General features: G+C 43.2%; 1 protein-coding gene across 1 annotated transcript in view; it reads right to left on the bottom strand.

Annotated features, from left to right (window-relative positions):
* Window positions 1-10,002: 10,002 nt before the first annotated feature.
* Window positions 10,003-19,984, bottom strand: part of EFNB2 (ephrin B2) — a 44,903-nt gene continuing 34,921 nt past the window's right edge. Inside the window, exons 3-5 of the mRNA XM_027115859.1 lie at window positions 15,069-15,161; window positions 14,229-14,342; window positions 10,003-12,485 (exon numbers count right to left, since the gene is read on the bottom strand). Of these exons, the coding sequence (XP_026971660.1) occupies window positions 12,097-12,485; window positions 14,229-14,342; window positions 15,069-15,161 (596 nt within the window). The 3' untranslated portion in view covers window positions 10,003-12,096. The remainder of the gene's footprint in view (window positions 12,486-14,228; window positions 14,343-15,068; window positions 15,162-19,984) is intronic.

Genomic DNA, 19,984 nt, shown 5'->3' with positions numbered 1-19,984 from the left:
ATCTATGGGATGCAGCAAAAGCAGTTCTAAGAGGGAAGTTTATAGCAATACGGTCCTACCTTACGAAACAGGAAACATCTCGAATAAACAACCTAACCTTGCACCTAAAGCAATTAGAGAAAGAAGAACAAAAAAAACCCAAAGTTAGCAGAAGGAAATAAATCATAAAAATCAGATCAGAAATAAATGAAAAAGAAATGAAGGAAACAATAGCAAAGATCAATAAAACTAAAAGCTGGTTCTTTGAGAAGATAAACAAAATTGATAAACCATTAGCCAGACTCATCAAGAAAAAAAAGGGAGAAGACTCAAATCTATAGAATTAGAAATGAAAAAGGAGAAGTAACAACTGACACTGCAGAAATACAAAAGATCATGAGAGATTACTACAAGCAACTCTATGCCAATAAAATGGACAACCTGGAAGAAATGGACAAATTCTTAGAAATGCACAACATGCCAAGACTGAATCAGGAAGAAATAGAAAATATGAACAGACCAATCACAAGCACTGAAATTGAAACTGTGATTAAAAATCTTCCAACACACAAAAGCCCTGGACCAGATGGCTTCACAGGCGAATTCTATCAAACATTTAGAGAAGATCTAACACCTATCCTTCTCAAACTCTTCCAAAATATAGCAGAGGGAGGAACACTCCCAAACTCATTCTACGAGGCCACCATCACCCTGATACCAAAACCAGACAAAGATGTCACAAAGAAAGAAAACTACAGGCCAATATCACTGATGAACATAGATGCAAAAATCCTCAACAAAATACTAGCAAACAGAATCCAACAGCACATTAAACAGATCATACACCATGATCAAGTGGGGTTTGTTCTGGGAATGCAAGGATTCTTCAATATACGCAAATCAATCTATGTGATACACCATAAAAAAAAAAAAAAGGAAAAGAGGAAGGAAATTGTAAGGCAACCCAGAAGTATTTATCAAAATTTCAAATGTGCATTTCCTTTTGGACAGCAATTTCACCACTAGGAATTTACCTTAAGGATATCCTTGGAAAAATACCTCACCATGGTGAGCATGTATAAATTAGGGCAGGTCAGCACACGCTGCGGTAACAGACAGCGCCCAGGATCTTCTGGCTTACCACGTAAATTGGAGTCGTCACACACAGAGCACAGTAAGTAAGGCAGACCAGCAGGAGGCTCTGCTCCATACAATGACTCGGGATCCAGGCAGCTGAGCCTTCACCGCCTCTGAGCTGCGCCCTCCAGAACTCGTGACATCCTCATCGAAGCAGTAGGGGGCAGGGAGATTGGGATCCCACACCTGCTCTTTTGTCCTTCACACGACATCCCCATCGTGGCCCATTGCCCTCAACCTAATTGCAAGTGAACCTGAGGAAAACAGAGGAGTATGTAATTACCTGATGAGCCCCACTGTCTCTGCCATTAACTATGAGATTACTCGTGATGTATTGTGTGTAGGAGCTTAAAAACCAAATTTTGCTAGTGGGTGATGATTTAAATGAAGTGTGGTGGTTGAAAAAAAGTGAATCTGAATGTACCAATGAGGAAAGATCTCCTAGATGTATTATTTACCAAAAAAGCATGAACAGTGTGAATAGTGTGATCTCTAGAGACATCATTTAAAAAAATATATAGATAGATAGATAGATAGATAGATAGATGCAAGTATGTACATACAATATCTTTCGAAACAGGTAGACAATATTCTGGTTATGACGGCTGCTTTAAGGAATGGAGGAAGGGATGGGAAAGGAAACATAATTTTTCCCAGATGCAAGCACAGTACTAATTCTTTTTTTAAATTTATCAGATGAATAGTTCTTCAGATAGTAAGTGATGAACACTTTTCTAAGTATGTACAAATTGTTTTAACAACTAATAAATGAAAACTTTCAGGTTTAACCACTTAGACGAGTTTTCAAGCATTTAAACATTATTACTTAAATACTTCTAAGCATTTAAACTCCCCAAATTAGTACAGTTGACCCTTGAACAACATAGGGGTTAGGGGCACTGGCCCTCTACACAGGCAAATATCTGCATATAACTTATGACCTATAACTCTGCTCTTTCAACTTTTCTGGATATCTGAACATTTTCAAAGTAAAAAGTTAAGGAAAATGAAATGAAATGATAAAAAGCTTAACACCTAAGAACAGAGAGCTTCACGAATCTCCTATCTTTCTGAGGTAGATGGAGTTCAGAGGTTGCCATATTAAAACGTCAGAAATCAGGCATCAAAATCTGAAATCAAGACACATCACAGGAAACAGTGGTGACAACGGTCTAGTGGAAGGAGTTCCCTAAAAGGATTTCTGTTCAGGCCTATAAAAAGCTGGGCAACCTTGTTAAGCGAAACCAGACCCTTCAAACTGCTTCATCGCTGTCATAAACATGGTACCTGCTTGGCTGGAGCTGCTGTTTGAAAAATACAGTTGCCCTGTTTCAAACACTTTTCTGGAAACTGATCTTCAAGTTAATGTCAAGGAAACTCTTAAAAACAAATGCACGGGGGGGAGGCAGGGATGCCACCATCAGAGTTGACAGCTACCTCTCACTGCATCCTTGATGATGCTGCACACAGAGGTTTATGAGTCCTGCCCGTTGAGTTCCGTGCAAACCCTGATATTTCCCACATTCATTTCACTGCAGCCAAACCCTGTCCCCATGGCGCAGGGCCGAGGTGGCCAGAGAGGAGGAACCATCAAGGGGTATTTTCCATCATCTGACAAAGTGAATCGTAGCTTCCTCTTTGGGTGGTGAGTGGTGCTTCTACCACGTGCTGGAGACCCTTTTAATGAACCTGACACACGTGCTCCTGGAAAGAACACATGTGGCGTGTCCTTGTCTTTCTCTGACACACAGACAACAGTATGGTGGAAGCCGTGTGTGTCAATTACAGTGAGATTAACACCGTCATTATTTTTATCTAAGGTAGCTAAGGGAGTTGGTAGGCACCCCTTATCTTTTCTTCTCTCCTTTATAAGGAGAAAAGTTAAACGGCAGAGACCCAGGTCTCAGCAGGAAGGGCCCTGTGTCTGCTTGGCTGGAATTCTACGGCACTCAACTTGGAGGTCAGTCTGGCAAACATCCCAGATGCTCACACTTCATTTTTTTTCCTGCTGTTTTTGAGCTCAGTGCTCACTACTGTTAGCAGACGTAAAGCTCGCTGCAATTCTTTCCTCAGACCTAGCTACAAGAAAACTACCAATTATAGCCAAGAAACAGTCTTTCAAATACACATACACTTTGTAATGTGGGCTGGAAACCAATTGGAAACGTTTTAATTTGCCCTTTAAGGCCAGAGGCAGGCACTTAAGCAAACTCCAAAGATGTTTTGAAGAACCGTTATACTAAATTTAGCATCTGAACCAGCCATTTGGCATATATGTAATGAAAGATTTAAAAGGAAAGAAATGCAAACCACAGTAACAAAGATATAGGTTACTACTGGACAAATACATTTTAAAAAAGGTGCTCCCGGAATAACACATAGACTGGTTATTATCGTTATTACTTCTTTTCCTTACACGTGTTTGAGGTGCTTCATTTTTATTCATGAAAGTTTTGAATTGCCGAATGGACCGTGAGGTCCCCGATAGGAGGAATCTTGTCTTTCATGTTGCCCTCTCCAAGGCTTAGGACGCTGGCTGGCATATATTAAGTGCTAAATAGACGCATGATGGGTAAGTGAACAAATTAAGTGTGTGTGGGTGTTCACTGGACAGAAACTTCTAGACTTGTGTAGGGTCTGCTTGGGTGGGGCTCTCTTTTTTTTTTTTTGCGGTACGCGGGCCTCTCACTGTTGTGGCCTCTCCCGTTGCGGAGCACAGGCTCCGGACGCGCAGGCTCAGCGGCCATGGCTCACGGGCCCAGCCGCTCCGCGGCATGTGGGATCTTCCCGGACCGGGGCACGAACCTGCGTCCCCTGCATCGGCAGGCGGACTCCCAACCACTGCACCACCAGGGAAGCCCTGGGTGGGCCTCTTGTTAGTGTCTTGGACCAGAGTCTGATGAAAAGGCTCTCACTGAGAACGGCTGAAGCCAGTGGTACTCCTGCCTTTGTGTCTTAAGTGTTCACTGCGGATGAGCTACAGACATAATAGTTTTTGATTTGTTGCTGTGTTTTATAAGCTACACTTCAAAATGAGATGCATGTAATTGAGTTTAACCTTAGGAAGTCTCCGTGAGTGTCGCAAAGAATCCAAGTGCAGATGATTGGCCTCGGGGGAGGGGCAGCTATGCAATTTGCCTGGGGGTCATACAAGGACTCAGAAGTTCCAGACAGGGGGCCCCAGTTCCGTGGGGTGTATGCTTTCTCTCAGGCAGATGACACTTCATCAGAAGGACGCAAAGGAGTCCAAATACAGTAAATTACACATGCAAAACAAAGACACTGGGGTTATGTTTACAGAAACTTCTTACACCTTTCTCAGCATCCTGAGTGATATGCAGATTTCCCAGGTGATAAAGAACTAACAGACCAAATAACTTACAGACTCCAGTGAAGGATGTAGCAAGTTGGGAGCTTTTCCTGTAGTGTTGTTGTTTTTCCCACTTGAGAGATCCTGGAGCTAGACATTCATCTCCACTACTTTTTCGGTTTTCCTTTCATGTTGCATTAATGAAGCTACTATACAAAAATGATATACCTCAGAGGCGTCTTGTGTTTGGCTTAAGGTTTCAGTCGATTTTAAGCAGTTTTCTTTGATGACGTGTATCTCCTCTACTGTTCTTGAACTTTTTAAGATAGAGCCACGATGGCTTTAACAACAAAACACACACAAAAACTCTAATCTCTTTATTAAGCATGAATGGCACTTGGGAAATAATAGTTCCATTATCAACCAAAGGGTGTTTTTTTAGTCAGGCAGTTCTTTGCCACAGACTACAGAATCAGAGGTGTAAATAATAAAGGAGGTAAAAATAATAAGCATGTGTTCCAGATACCAGTGTGGAAAGAATGACTAGTAAACAAATGAATCTCAAGTGCAGGGAAGACAAAGCGAACTTGGGCTCAGTTAACTGGTGGAAGAGAACATTGCCAACAGCTAACACATTGCCTGGCCCCTGGTGGACCCTCGAGAAATGTTTAAATAGAAGCTGGGGGCCTGCTTGCAGTGATCTGACAGTGTTTTTAAATAAAGACAAAAGAGTTACAGGCATGCCTCGTTTTACTGCGCTCGGCTTGCCTGTTTTACAAACTGAAGGTTTGGGGCAACCCTGAGTCAAGCAAGTCTATCGGAGCCATTTTTCTAACAGCATTTGCTCACTTCATGTCTCTATGTTACATTTTGGTAATTCTTACAATATTTCAAACTTTTTCATTATTGTTGTATTTGTTATGGTGATTTGTGGTCAGTGATCTTTGATGTTACTATTATAATTGTGTTGGCGGTTTTTTTTTAGCCATAAAGCAATTTTTAAATTAAGGTCTATACGTTTTTTAAGACATAATGCTATTGCACACTTACTAGACTACAGTATAGTGTAAATATAACGTTTCTATGCACTGGAAACTCAAACAATTCGTGTGACTCGCTTTATTGCGGTATTTGCTTTGTTTTGGTTTGGACCCAAACCCGAAATATCTCTGAGGTGTGCCTGTACTTGAAAATTACAGATAAAAGCCGAAAACACAAGAACAGGGCTCCCAGTTCAATCAGTATCTGTAGATGCTTAGTTATTGGATCTTTCTGAGATTTAATGCAAGGAAGGGGTGGAGAACAGCAGAGCTCAGGGTCCGGATGCGGGCTCTTGATGCGGAGAGGGTGAACGGTCAAGTGCAGCCCAAAGCGGGGTGGGGTCTGGCTGTGAACAGTCTTCAGAGCTTTGCCCGTGGGATGCCAGGACAAATAGAAGCTTGCATCGAGATGCTTTTGAACAGCTGAAAAGACTGATGGCTTTGCTTCAAATCCTATAAAAAGTTGAAAGTAACCTTCAGTGTGTTGGAGGCCCACCCTCTCGCTTTATAGGTGAGGATCTGGGGTGCAGAACACAAAGCAATTTGCTAAAAGGCCATGGAGACAACAGTAGCAGGAAGAGAGCAGGAAGCCAGGTCTCACTTTCATTCATTGGACACATTTATCAACAATTTATGATTGTCCATAAACTGTGTGGGTATCATTATTTCTCACGCTGTGTACTTATGTCTCTCGAGATTTTTTATGAGGAGGTTGGCTGTTTCTTAAAATATAATTAAGGGGAAGCTGGGACAAAGTGAGAGAGTAGCATTGACATATATACACTACCAACTCAGCTCGCTGCTTTGTGACCACCTAGAGGGGTGGGATAGGGAGGGTGGGAGGGAGGCTCAAGAGGGAGGAGATATGGGGATATATGTGTGCATATGGCTGTTTCACTTTGCTGTACAGCAGGAACTAACACAACATCGTAGGGCAATTATATTCTAATAAAGATATTTAATAAAATAAAATATAATTAACTTCATATGAAGAATTGTTTCTAAGAGGTTCCATTAGTCAGTCAGTTTACCACAGTATAAAAATCTTGAGATGAATATATCTTCAGCTTTGGGGGCACAGTTTAATCACTAAAAAATTGATTCGTCTCCCTGGTATGCTATACTTTACTACAAAAATACAATATTTTAATATCCCCCCAATCTTTGATAAATCATTCTCTACCTGGAAGAATGAGGGGTAGGAAATACTCTTCTATTACAACACAGAAAATTTGCCTTCGAGGACGTCTATTGTGTAAATATCACAAACATAATCCCAAATTCATTGAAAACAGAAACAAAAGAACATCCAGGTCCTCTGTACTACAGAAGCAATTATGTCTCCTTTTGGACCACCTGAAGACCTATTTGCTACCCAACCAAAAAGTGGGGTAATTTATCCTTTTCTGCATATAATAGGAAGTCAGTTTTACTCCTCTGGGTTTTATTTTATTTTATTATTTTTTGCGGTACGTGGGCCTCTCACCGTTGTGGCCTCTCCCGTTGCGGAGCACAGGCTCCGGACGCGCAGGCTCAACGGCCATGGCTCACGGGGCCCAGCCGCTCCGCGGCACGTGGGATTTTCCCGGACCGGGGCACGAACCCGCATCCCCTGCATCGGCAGGCGGACTCTCAACCACTGCGCCACCAGGGAAGCCCCTGGGTTTTATTTGTTTTCTTCTTTCGCTGATTCTTCTCTGGGTTGGGTCCAGAGACTGATAGCAAGCTGCAGAGTCCTGACACTGATATTTTATTGATTTTTTTTCTCATTTCCATTGTGAACCTTTATCACAGTGTTTGAACGGGCAAACTGTTTTTACCGAAAAGGAAATGGACAACAGTGAGAGATGTTCCGAAGAGTTACCAGCTGGCCGGTCAACACTTAGCAACGCAGGGCAGGGATGTTTCAACAGCAGGGCCACTTTTCAAACAAAACGAGGAGCGGCCGCTTTTACAACCTCTGCGAGAAGTTTCTGTACGTGAGATTCCTTCTCGCTGGTTGAAAAGAATAAACACCGGGCACATTTTATTCTTCTCAGTTGAGGTTGGCTTATTCAGTTGGGGAAGTGCGGTTTCAAAACCAACGTGGAAAAGATGACACTTAAATCGTAACAGGGGTCACAAAGTCAAAGTTGTAAATGCAATATTTCGTCATTGTTTTCGTTTACTCAGACTAATCATTTGTGACCCTGGTAGGTGGGGTCCAGCATTCAGCTTAGTGACGTGGCTGTATACTGTGCCCCGAAACTTGGATTTGCAGTGAACGGGCGGTTAGGGACAGTGAAATAACGTGATGGAGAAAATGAAACTACTATTCAAGCATCAACTGAAACTGGGGGCCTCTGGAGAATTTTGTTTTCGTTATTTGGAAGGAGAGCGTTTGTTCGACAAACATTCCTTTAGTACAAGTCTGGGGGGCCAGTGCTGCAGAGATGCAGTCTTTCATGAGAATCTCCTGAGGGGCTTTTGAAACACACAGATTCTTCATTTACTGGGGCTGTGATCTTGGGCAAATCGGTCTGGGCTGGAACAATCTCTGGCTCCTTACTTCAGGGGCCCTTTCTCATCCTCCCAACCTAAAATACTTCACTCCTTAAGGTAAGGATTAACCAGAGTTAATGCAGCTAGAGATCTGAGCACTTCATGGTGACTAGTAGTTGCTTCTGCCGTGCACAGCTCTGCCCTCGGATCTCATAGGAAGATGAGGGTGGGTGTCGGATGATCAATCTTAAGACCTCAAAGACAACGAGAGTGGGAAAAACACTCAGGGCACCTGGTCAGTTTCCCCAGGAAGGCAACAATGAAAAGGGTGGTTAAATTCACCACTGGCCCCTGACTTGACTCAATCCAGTATCACAACACGCGCTTTCACCCATGTTACGGTACGTTAAGACTTTTTCCTTCCTCCTGGGATTATTTTGTGAAGAAAAGTAAAGCAGTCGATAGCAAACTGCTCTGCTTGAATGGAAACTAGATCATCTTGAACTAAGCGTTGGGATAAAAGTCCCTCTTCTTCTCCTGGCTACTTTCACTCAGTGCAGGTCAAACTGCTCAGGATGAAGAGGATTTTATAAAACTTTATGCTAAAACGTGAGTTCGAAAGATTTATGCGGAAACCAGTGGGCTCATGCTGCAACGCCGCAAGATTAACCTTCGCGTGTGTGCACGGCCTGATTTGAAAAATGGGCATACACATGCCCGTGGGCAGAAGGGTCTTGATAACTGTAATCACAGAGAAATAGAGAAGGCAAATTAAAATAACAAACGAAAAAGAAAGAAAAAGGAAAAGAAAACAAGAAGGAAAGGAAAATACTTTGAAGGCGCTTTTTCCATAGGAAAAAAGTATTTTATTTTTTTAAGAACAAATTCAGTTTGAAACAGATTTGGAATGTGACTTCACGGATTTCATCTTCGGGGGGCTAACTGCAATGTGGAACTAAAGCAGATCAAAAACTTATGACAGGCTATCAAAATAAAACAAAGAAAAGAAAAAATATTTATAACTCAAGCATAATACTGCGTTACTTACAAATTGGACAACGAAATTTTAAATAAATATTCATGGTACATAATTACGGCACAAATATGCAGCAATTTGGCAACCTTTTATACCATTTTGTTTCCTCATTACAGTGCAAAGGGGAATGACACTGCCGTTTAACAAGCTGTAGCTAAATACATTGCAAAATTCAGATTTTATACAAAACATCTTGCTTAGACTTTATAAAAAACCAACATTGCTCTATGTACACAATCTGGGTAAGAAAAGCCATTTCTGTCTTGTTTTCATGTGTATTTTTATTAAAAAGGTGAATAAGGCTACTGTAACACCCCAAATCCATATACAGTAAAATCTGAACCTATTTACAGCATCTTCACTTAAACATTATGGTGCAAATTCCAAAGTCGGATGACTAGGGATGAGAATACAAGGAAGGCATTTACAGTAACTTTCCAAAGCTGAACCAACTTCAAATAAAGGGACAGTTGGTAGATTGTCATATTCTGCACCACACACAAAACAGACGCACAGAACACTGGTCAATTGCTTGCAGGTAACTCTTCAACAATTCATCTGATTTTTCACAGTTTAGCATATACCCAAAATGTAGCCAACCGATGATACACACCTTTGATTTCATTAAAATCAGACTATTTCCCATTTTTTCCCCTTCTTGCCCCTCTCCCCCATCCTAAAGGTAATTTTTGATGGCTCACAAGAAAATCTTGTATGAATGCACGTACAGGAGAGGTTAGGGTGATGGAAAGAATTACATATGTACTGTGGCCGATCACCATGGCAACCTTCCACAGAAATATGATATAGATATATATAATATATATTGTAGATATATATTATACATATATATACACATGTATACCACACACCCACTCACGCATACACACACGCACTTTGGACCAACATCATTTTCAGGTTCAGGAAATAGAGAAGAATTTCTGTGACAACTCATTTTTGCAGGTATTCACTGGAGGTTTGAGAACCTTAAAATGCTGTTGCTACGTTTATTCTTTTCTCCCAATTCAGAAAGCAAAGTGTTACCATAGTAACAGGACTATGTTAAAAGATGTCTATTTTGCATAGCACATAAAAAGTAGGTTTCCTGTTTACTCACTTCTTTTCCCAGAAGGGAGGGGGAGAGGGGAGGGGGAGAGAGGAAGGAAGGGGGTCAGGCTGAACTTTCAGCTGAAACCCCCTCGATGTGACCCGGTGGATTCTAGCGAACACTTCAGCCCACAGGGCAAAGGGAAAACACAGCACAGAAAATAAATGCCGGCACGTCTTGTCATTGTCGAAAACGATGCAGTAACACCGATTTCCTGGTATTTGGGGCTTGCATTTCCTAATCTACGGTGACGCAAGATGCCTTCAGAGGACTGGGTTATTTTTGTGTTTGCTCCCATTATTGTTATTTTTGGAGTGATGTTGTTTTTCCCAGAAGTAGCTGTCCAATTTTTTTTTTTTAAAGCACGGAGCATTGGGACCACTTAATCGCCACAAATGAATTTCCCATCTTCTGGTGTGGATCGTGTGCAATCTTAAAATATATATTAGTAAAAATCTTTCACTTTATATCCCTTGTGTTCTATATATCTATTATAAATACATCCTACCTTCCTTCTCCCCCTCGACATAATTTATTTCGGTCCTCGGGACTCTAAGAGGTTTGCCATGTGTGCCTCACCTTGATACAGGGCCCCGAGCTGTGGCCTCGCTCAGTACCTACCCCTTGGCCCTCGCGGCCAGGACAGCACCGCCATAAACCAAAGTGTCCTAAGGCGCAGTGGGGAGGGGAGCGGCGGGGAAGGGGCATTGCAGGGGCCGGGGAGTCTGACCTACCTTTTATATATGAGAATGCCTTAATAACGTCGATGATGATGGAATTACAGCCTGTGTGACCTTTGGCTTTTAAACTTCTAGGTCAGATTTGGCTCTCTGCTAATCTCCTAAATGCTCTCCCTGTGTTGAATAAAATGTGATAAGTATAGCAGCTGAGTCTGCCTTAAACATCACCCAAAGCAGACCGACGACTTTCCTACAGCTTCACCGCTGTACATCCTATTGCCAGTACCACGAGAGTCCTGCCGGTGTCCATCCATCCCTCCAAGCCTGGCCCTCTACCAACAATGCCCCTTTGTTCCACCCAGCGTAGAGGGACTATTTCTTTTTCTTTTTTTCCTGTGCATTGCTCTTTGATAAGAGTGAATTCCTTCAAATGCACCCTAATCTACCGTGTGTGTCGTTGTGTCTCCTACTTGCCTCTTAAAATCTTAGCAAAACCAAAGTGCTGTGCTATCTAATTGGAGTTTTCCCTCCCAACTCTGCTTCAGAGGTGGCAGAGCTGAACTGCCTTTGCAGACGGCCTTTCCCCCGGCCCTCCCTCCCGTGAACTCCTCACCTTCCCGGGCTGACAGCCTAGTATCTGACTGGAAGGCTCCTTATTAGCAAACAAAAATTTCTATCCTTGTATCGCCCATTCGGCGGTAGCTGCTGCAAACAGATGAAGCAGGAGACGCCAAACGTTATTAATGTCTCATTAGTGATACGGAGTGTGGCGTGAGAAGAAATCTCATGTGAAGGCCTGCAGCGCCCTGGATGACAGGAGTGTGTGCAACAGTGAGGACTAAAAGCTAGCGCTCTCCGAGAGCCTCACGCGGCCAGAGTCTGTGCGACAAGTCCGGGGTGCAGCTCGGGGGGGGGGGGGGGAAGGGCCACGCCCGAGGCGGAGGACGGCCTTTCCAGGCCCAGCAGCCTGGGGGCCCTGGGACACCTGCCCGGGATGCTCCCGCCCACCGACCGCTCTGTCTCCCCTCGGCTCCTGCGGAGGCCCGAACGCCCGTGGTACCCGGAAGAGGAGAGGGGCGGGGCGCGCGCGGTCCCCACACGCATCTTCCACGCGAGTCTTCCAGCTGCCGGGGCGCATCCTTTGTCACCGCGGCCGAAACGCTACAGACTAGTAAGCTGTCCGACTCCACAGGGCTCTCCCGAGAAGGAGTGTCCCCTCTCCCCGCTGTGCGCCAGTCCGTCGCAGACACAGGGGGCCTCGGACCCTCCGCGGGCGGCAGCGGGACAGTAAGTTTCCTCCGGGAAAGCGAAGGCACCGCCGAGGCTCAGACCTTGTAGTAAATGTTCGCCGGGCTCTGCGGCGGCATCTCCTGGACTATGTACACGGGATGCCCGTAGTCCCCGCTGACCTTCTCGTAGTGAGGGCAGAAGACACTGTCCGCAGTCCTCAGCGGGATGATGATGTCGCTGGGCTCCGAGCCGTTGTTGTTGCCGCCGCGCTTGGGCGTGGCCAGCGTGCTGAGCGACAGCGTGGCCGTGTGCTGCGGCGAGTGCTTGCGGTGCCGTCTCCGGTACTTGAGCAACAGGACCACCAGCGTGATGATGATGACGATGAAGATGATGCACCCTGAAGCAATCCCTGCGAATAAGGCCACTTCGGAACCGAGGATATTGTTCCCAGAATGTCCGGCGCTGTTGCCGTCTGTGCTGGAACCTGCAGGGGGTGGGAAAGAGCAGCCGGAAGAGTCACCGCTCTCGCCGGGGCTGGCCGGCTGCTGGCTGGCCAGAGACTTCCCTGGCAGCTAGACTGGCAAACCAAGCGCCTCGTTCAATAGCTAAATGCAGGGGTAGATTTAGGAGGTTGGGAATTGACAGATACACACTACTATATATAAAAGAGATAACCAACAAGGACCTACTGTAGAGCACCGGGAACTCTACTCAATATTTTGTAATAACTTATAAGGGAAAAGAATCGGAAAAAGAATATATGTGTGTATATATAACTGAATATCTAATATATCTATACATAACCGAATATATATATATATATATATATATAAATATAAATATATAACTGAATCAGTGTGCCGTACACCTGAAACTAACACGGCATTGTAAATCAGTTATACTTCAATTTTAAAAAATAGCTAAATGCAAACGGCAGAAGCCAGCCATCGGGGAGATGGGACTCCAGGTGGGACTTTGATGCTGCTCCCAGACCTCATTGCTTCCCTTCTATACATCATCATCCATCAGCTGCGTGGACAGGTTGTGACAGCCAGCCCTTGATCTTGCCCCACGTCTTAACCCAGGTCAGCCAGCCTGCGGCCACCACCAGGAGGAAGAAGGGAAGTGGCCGATTCTCCAGGTCAGCATCTGCCGCCCAGGCCATGCTGTTCTCGTGCCCTTTCTGGCTACCGTGGCTTCATGGGAATATCCAAACCGCCTGCCTTTAAAGACAAGCCCTGCCGACGGCTGGCTGGAGAGCTTGCAAAGAGGGATGGGGCCTGGGAAAACGTTCAACCCGTAACTCGTTTGTATTATTTGATTTACACTTAAAATATATTTGGAAGGCAGCAGAAAACTCTCACACGGAACAGACTGCCAACCCAAATGTTAAGCACTAAAAAATTGCCTGGCATCATTATATTATCCATTTATCAGTTTGTCATAAGAATTTGACACATCTTGTCATTGAAAGTTAGAAATAACAACTTTCCTCCTTGAAGCTTGGAAAGAGATGGAATATTGCTACAGATGCTAAATTCGCACGACTACCAACTAGGCATGCGGATCCCTAATACGGAACTGCTGACGTCTGCTCAGCGACCACCATATAAAAAATTCATTCCCGTGGTAACAAACACATAGCTATTTGTTCAAAGACCGCTAAAAAACCGAAGTTAAACGGCAGTCAGTTTTATCCAGTATTCTAAACCTCTGCCAGGAATCCGTTTAATATTTTATTCTACACTGAAAATGCGAAAAAAAATTTTTGACGAAACCACCTGAAAAATGTGGCATTACGCAACATTTTAAGATGTTACCATCTTGAATGTAGAAGAGGATCAGTCAGGCTCTCTGTGGATTAGATGTAACTAGATGAAGCACTGGTACAGTTATATATACATTAACACTGGCTTGAAGCTAGGTTTGCAAACAGCATGATAAAGTGTCAGCCAATGAAAACAGCTTTGATCTGAAAGAGCAGTGCTAATAATTGGCACTTACAGCTGATGAATTCTACTCTTTTGAATGTAAGACTTTTGTGGGAATTAATTATTTTATTCTGGTTGAGTAATTGACAACAACTGACCGAGAGCAAAGATTACTGACTGCGGGAGCTACAAGTTCATCCTCCTGGTGCAGAAGTACTTGGACTCTGTTCTACCCGCTGTGATACGAGCAGTGTGGAACACACAGACCTAGGCACACATGGGTCACGCTGCTATACCTGGATTTGGTTTGACAAAAGGACTTGTTGTTGAACTTCTTCCATTTGTACCAGCTTCAAGTTCTGGCCGTCTTGTTGGATCATTATGCCTGGTTGACCCAGCGGAACTCGCATCTATATGAAAAACAAGCGATTACTTACAGCACAGACATCTGATGGGCTCTAGCTTTAGGAGCTGGATCTATATCTCAAGAGGCACAAATAGAAATGAACATAAGATTCTTTATGCAAAGTACTGTGAGATGCAAGAATATGATTTTCCTTTGAAAACAAAACGGTTCTACTAGTTATTTCAGAGGTTTAGATGGCGAGGCCATCTGTGGGAACCGCAGGGATTCTTGCATTTGGCAGGCAGAGCACTGCAGATGACATTTTAATTTAACCGAGTGAGTTGACTGACTACTATTCCAATTTCTAATTAGAAGAATATTTCTTTCTGCACAAGAGGTCATCTCTGTGTGAAAAGGCTCAGTGAACACAAGTCTTCTGTAGTCAAGATGCAGAAATGGGCAAAATGGCAGAAGCTTAGTTTGTATTCTGGATATTTTAATGGTGAACCAAAGAGGTGTTTTGCTTTTAAGAAGGAAAAATATATCTGTAGATACAGACATGGCAATAGACATTGTACCTGGCTGACCTCAACTTTTAGAAGTATCTCCAGTAAAAGAAGTGGGTTGCAACAACTTGAGGAAATCTGTCAGTGGCTCAAGGTGCAGAGAAAAGTTTACTTTGGAAACTAAACTGCAGAGTGAGTGAAGGCGCGTGTGGGCAACGCTGGCGCCATACTAGCTGGGGGCTCGACCAGATCAGTGGCTCCGTGAAGCAGCAGACGGTCTTTACCTTGTCCAACTTTCATGAGGATCTTCATGGCTCTTGTCTGGCACACCCCTCCCTCCTGGTTATCCAGGCCCTCCAAAGACCCATTTGATGTAGCTGATTAAAAATAAAATGGACAAAACAAAAAAATAAAGAAAAAATCAGGAAATCAATAAGCCAAGTTTACATGAACATGAAATGTCTGAAAACAATTTGGAAAATAAGAATTCACCCTTAGTCACAAGTTTTCTTAAAGTATGGGATGCTGAAAGGCAAAACGAAAAAAATAAAGAAATAAAGAAAGATGGATATCGTCCACACTGCCGCACATATGACCTCTGGTTTCCAATGTACTTAAGTGCCTTCTCCTCCCTTTATAATTAACGGATTTTGTCTGATTCTACAGATAAAAGGGACAGCATCTTCCAAAAACCTGACTATTTTGGAGTTAACCTCCTAAAAGCAGAATAGTAAATACGGTAATTTCAAAACGTGGTAATCATCACACAGCACCTGCTTCCTCTACTATAGATTTCCTGCCTCAAGAACAATTACCTTGATGCTCCCTGTTTGTCAAGCATCCAACTTCTATAAACACTTGGAGAGGAGACTCCCACGCCCCTTTTCTTTCCTCAGCTTTGCTTGAGCTTAAAAGGTTGTACTAGAATGCAAGTCTTCCAATTCTGGAGTTTTCCTCCATCATTTTGTACTCGACCCGAAAGAACGGATGTGTTATTACCACCACCATCGACCTTGGTCAAACTCTTCAACCGAGCTCCCTGGTGCAGAAGAACTCTGAATGCACAGAGGGACTCACAGGTGCCCACTGCTCTCTGAGGGGCCTGGGACGGCTCAGGACCTAAGGTGAGGACTTGGTTCAGGTCCACCAGCTTGATGCCCTTCCCACCGCGAGAAGGAGGAGGAAAGACAGAACATTTGACCATTTTCGGTGTCTGTTTTTTACCAACAGCCTATGCCCTACTCTGTTTCAACCCATTGTTCTATCTCTTTAGGATGGTGAGTTCTCTGAAGAGCGCTGTAACTAAAGCTGTAAAAAGATAGGCTGCCAGGTACCTTGCTGAGGGACAGGATTTAAATTACAGGTCAAGTTCCAGAAGAGAAAAGGAGGTGGGGAGTGAGACGTTTTCATTCCTCCACAGTTCAAGGGGCAGGGAACGTAAATGTTTCATAAACAATTCTGCCAGGTAAATCCCTCTCTACTTTAATTATCAAAGTTTTGGCAACTAACTCTATACTTTTAAAAGCACTGAAAAAGGGACAGATTTCCTGAAAAAAATTCATCCAAAGACATTCTTTTAATGGGCTGTTTGTTTTCCAAATGGTGGGGCAGCAGACAAGTTGGACAAGCATGCATGGAAATATGCATGCTGTGGGTAATTATCTTGGCTGGAAAACAAGGCCAGGATTGACTTGTCTTTGTGTTCTCAAGTTAGCGACTTTTACTTTCTCTGTTTTCCTTAATAATAATCGCTACCTCTTGTGTGCAAAAATATCTCTTTGCTTATCTGAGTGTTTCCTTAAAGTCCAGCCTCACAATCATATCTCACTCTTCTTCTATTGCTGACACAGAGTTTCTCCTGGGAAACTGGGCAAAAGTTGCCATCAGTTTTTTGTTTTTTAGGGTGAAAAGTAGATAGTATCCTCTTGTAGATTGTTGAGAAAATGTGTGGCAGATAAATTAGAACAAATACCTAAGAACTAACTCTGCATGCTTCTGCGACTCTTAAAAAAAATCTTTTTTTCCCCCCATTTTCTCCATCTTCTTTCCCTTTTGTTTCTTCCAAACATGTACCTAAATTTCAAAGTATCCTTTCCTCCTAAAGGCTTAGAACAGTATGGATATCTACAAGCAGGCACTCTTTCTGGCCAATTTCAGAGCAGTGCTATGATCTTCACTTATTCACAGTTTTCTCATCTGATCTTTCTCAAGATGTAGGATATGCTTTTATATAGAAAGAAACAGTGGAAAGCTGATGTCTTTATTTGGCTGACAGTTTCAAAGGTTTAGTTTACTTAGTTCAAGTGGAATCTCCATGTTTTCTAATTAATATACACATAAATGCACCCCAATGCAAAGTTCAATGCCTAAGTTTTTCTTGCTAAAGGTTTAACACTAAGTTAACAAATGATAAAAATAAGATCTGAAGGGTGGTACCCAGAAAGAAAAAAGGTGTGTGTGGGGAGGAATATAGATTTACTGAATATTTATTTTAACCTTGAGATAAAAAGGTAAAAGGTTCAGGTCTAAAAGAAAAAAATAAAGGAATATGAGAAAGGACAGACAAGGCATGGCAGAGAACAGTCCCTGGTAAACAGAATTCAGAACTGCATCTGCAGAGGCAGAAACTACAGATGACTTCTGCTTTGTCAGTCTGGAAGTGCAAGAGGTGCACATAATCTGAGTGGCGTTTTCTTTTGATTTTAATGCGTAGGTCAGTGCCTTTTCTGAATACCAATGCCTTCGTGGAGAGCTCCCTTTTGTTTACTCAAAGTGATATCTGAAGAACTCCCAAATGTAAAGAACTCCAAAAGCATTCAAATTAAACTGCAATCTATAATTTAACATCCACAAACTATACATGGTAGGAAGAAAACTGGGTAGTGTGAGATGAAACGGCTTTGCATCTTTCACAGTGGAAACTTTTTTTATGCCTGGGGGAGGAAAAAACCCCTCAAGCCCTGGAGGTGCACAGAAGGCACCTGAAAATGCTGCCTTTGCTGAGTTCTTGGAGGCCGAGGCCACTGCTGGGATGGGGGAGGATGAGGGGAGAAGGGGGAGGGCAGGCCAAGAGGCAGAACTTTGGGAGTGAGGAGGGCTCTTCTGCTGCATTCTGGGCTCTGCATCTTTCCCTTTTAAGTCAGCTTGGAAGGTGCAAAGGCTACTGGAAGATACTGAAAAATTCATTCCTAACATCAAAACAGCATTCCCAATACTTGGCTGCTTAAAGGGGGGCTAAACTTTAAAATTCAGAGGAAATCCCCTGGCGGTCCAGTGGTTAGGACTCGGCGCTCTCACTGCTGGGGCCTGGGGTTCGATCCCTGGCTGGGGAACTAAGATCCCCGAAAGCCGAGTGGTGCAGCCCCCCCACCCCCAAAAAATACGGTTAGATGCTCCGCCAGGAAAGATTTTTGCCCCAAGTTAGGTATGATGTAAGCAGTCAGGGAAAAGCCTGGTTTTTGTTTTTGCTTTTTTTAAACATCTTTCTTGGAGTATAATTGCTTTACAATGGTGTGTTAGTTTCTGCTGTATAACAAAGTTTATCAGCTATACATATACATACATCCCCATATCTCCTCCCTCTTGTGTCTCTCTCCCACCCTACCCATCCCACCCCTCTAGGTGGTCACAGAGCACCCAGTTGATCTCCCTGTTCCATGAGGCTGCTTCCCACTAGCTATCTATTTTACGTTTGGTAGTGTATATGTGTCCATGCCACTCTCTCACTTCATCCCAGCTTACCCCTCCCCCTCCCCATGTCCTCAACTCCATTCTCTACGTCTGCGTCTTTATTCCTGTCCTGCCCCTAGGTTCATCAGAACCTTTTTTTTTTAGATTCCATATATATGTGTTAGCGTACGGTATTTTTTTTTTCTCTTTCTGACTTACTTCACTCTGTATGACAGGCTCTAGGTCCATCCACCTCACTACAGATAACTTGATTTCGGAAAACCCTGTTTCAAGATGTGAGCACCAACGGAAACTTCAGAAGGTCAACTTCATAGCAAGTTCAATTATAAAATAACTCAGAGTAACTTCAACTTACTTTATATTTGATCTCCTAGTAAAAATTAATGTCTCTTCCCCACGATCTGCTTAACATGGAGAGTAGAGAGCGTGGGCCTAACGCTAGAGCTGCCTGCCCACCTCACCACCTTGAGAAATGGCGCAGCTCAAAGTCTTCTGTCCTCATGGCGCCTCTCTACTGGCAGCGAATTCTGCAATAAAGCCTCAAGATTAATATTCTGATTTCTGCTGCAACAGCCAGTCACCAAGAAGCTTTAAAAGCCTTAGTGGCTGACTTTGAAATACAACAAGAAATTGCTAATGCTTGGGAACAAAATCTACCTCCATTTCAGGAGACGGTTTTGCAATTATTCTTATTGTTGATTTGAATGTATTGGGAATTTTTAACTTGGAGAAAGTAAAAACAAACGGTTAACCTCATTATACTTAGCTTTCCTTTGCGTCTCTCTAGCAGCATCATCTAATGCCACCACAATCACAGTATTACTGTACTAACTGTATGAAACTGCATTTACTCATTTAGAGATAGAAAAACTAACACTGTTATATCTAAACTTTTAGTGCCGGGCCTTTTTTTTTCCTTGGCCCAGGGAAAAAATAGACTTTATAAAATTAAAAATTACTAGAAAAGTATATCTAGTTAGAAAAGAGGTTTAATAAAGATACATGGGCATTTTGTAGCGTGCTTTTAAAAGCTTTTGCTTCAGGGATCTAACTGCAGGTGGTGAGTGCACTGAAATCACTAGATTGTTCCCCCAGGGCCTGATTTTAAGTGGGTGGAGATCATCGCTCAGCAAAAAGTACCCTGAGTTCACAATGCCTAAAAGTTCTCTTCACATCCGAAAACTACTCCGCCAACATCCGGGCGTTCCCATTTATTTGTACACGAACTTATCTACAGTGTGCTGGTTATCTGAGTAGAAAAAAGAAGAACCAGTGGGCAAAGCAGACTGAAAGGGCAGGAATATTTCTGGCTGTGTTTTTTAGACTGTGCCCACGGAGAGGAAGTCCTATCGCATTTTAATGCGTCTTCATTTGGTTGTTACTGCTCTGCACACCAGGAAGGGTAAGCTGCTGCCTTGGATCTTGGCTGTTTTTATTTCAGTCTATCACTTCGGTAGTCAGATGGAGAATTAACTGCTGGATGTGTGCCGAAATATGGGTCCCATGCACA

The sequence above is a fragment of the Aethalodelphis obliquidens genome, unplaced genomic scaffold (genome assembly GCF_003676395.1).
Source record: "Aethalodelphis obliquidens isolate GAN/ISIS:26980383/991018 unplaced genomic scaffold, ASM367639v1 scaffold15, whole genome shotgun sequence".
Taxonomy (NCBI): domain Eukaryota; kingdom Metazoa; phylum Chordata; class Mammalia; order Artiodactyla; family Delphinidae; genus Aethalodelphis; species Aethalodelphis obliquidens.
Note: the sequence above shows the minus strand (reverse complement) of the source record. Positions and strands in the feature narration are given on the sequence as shown.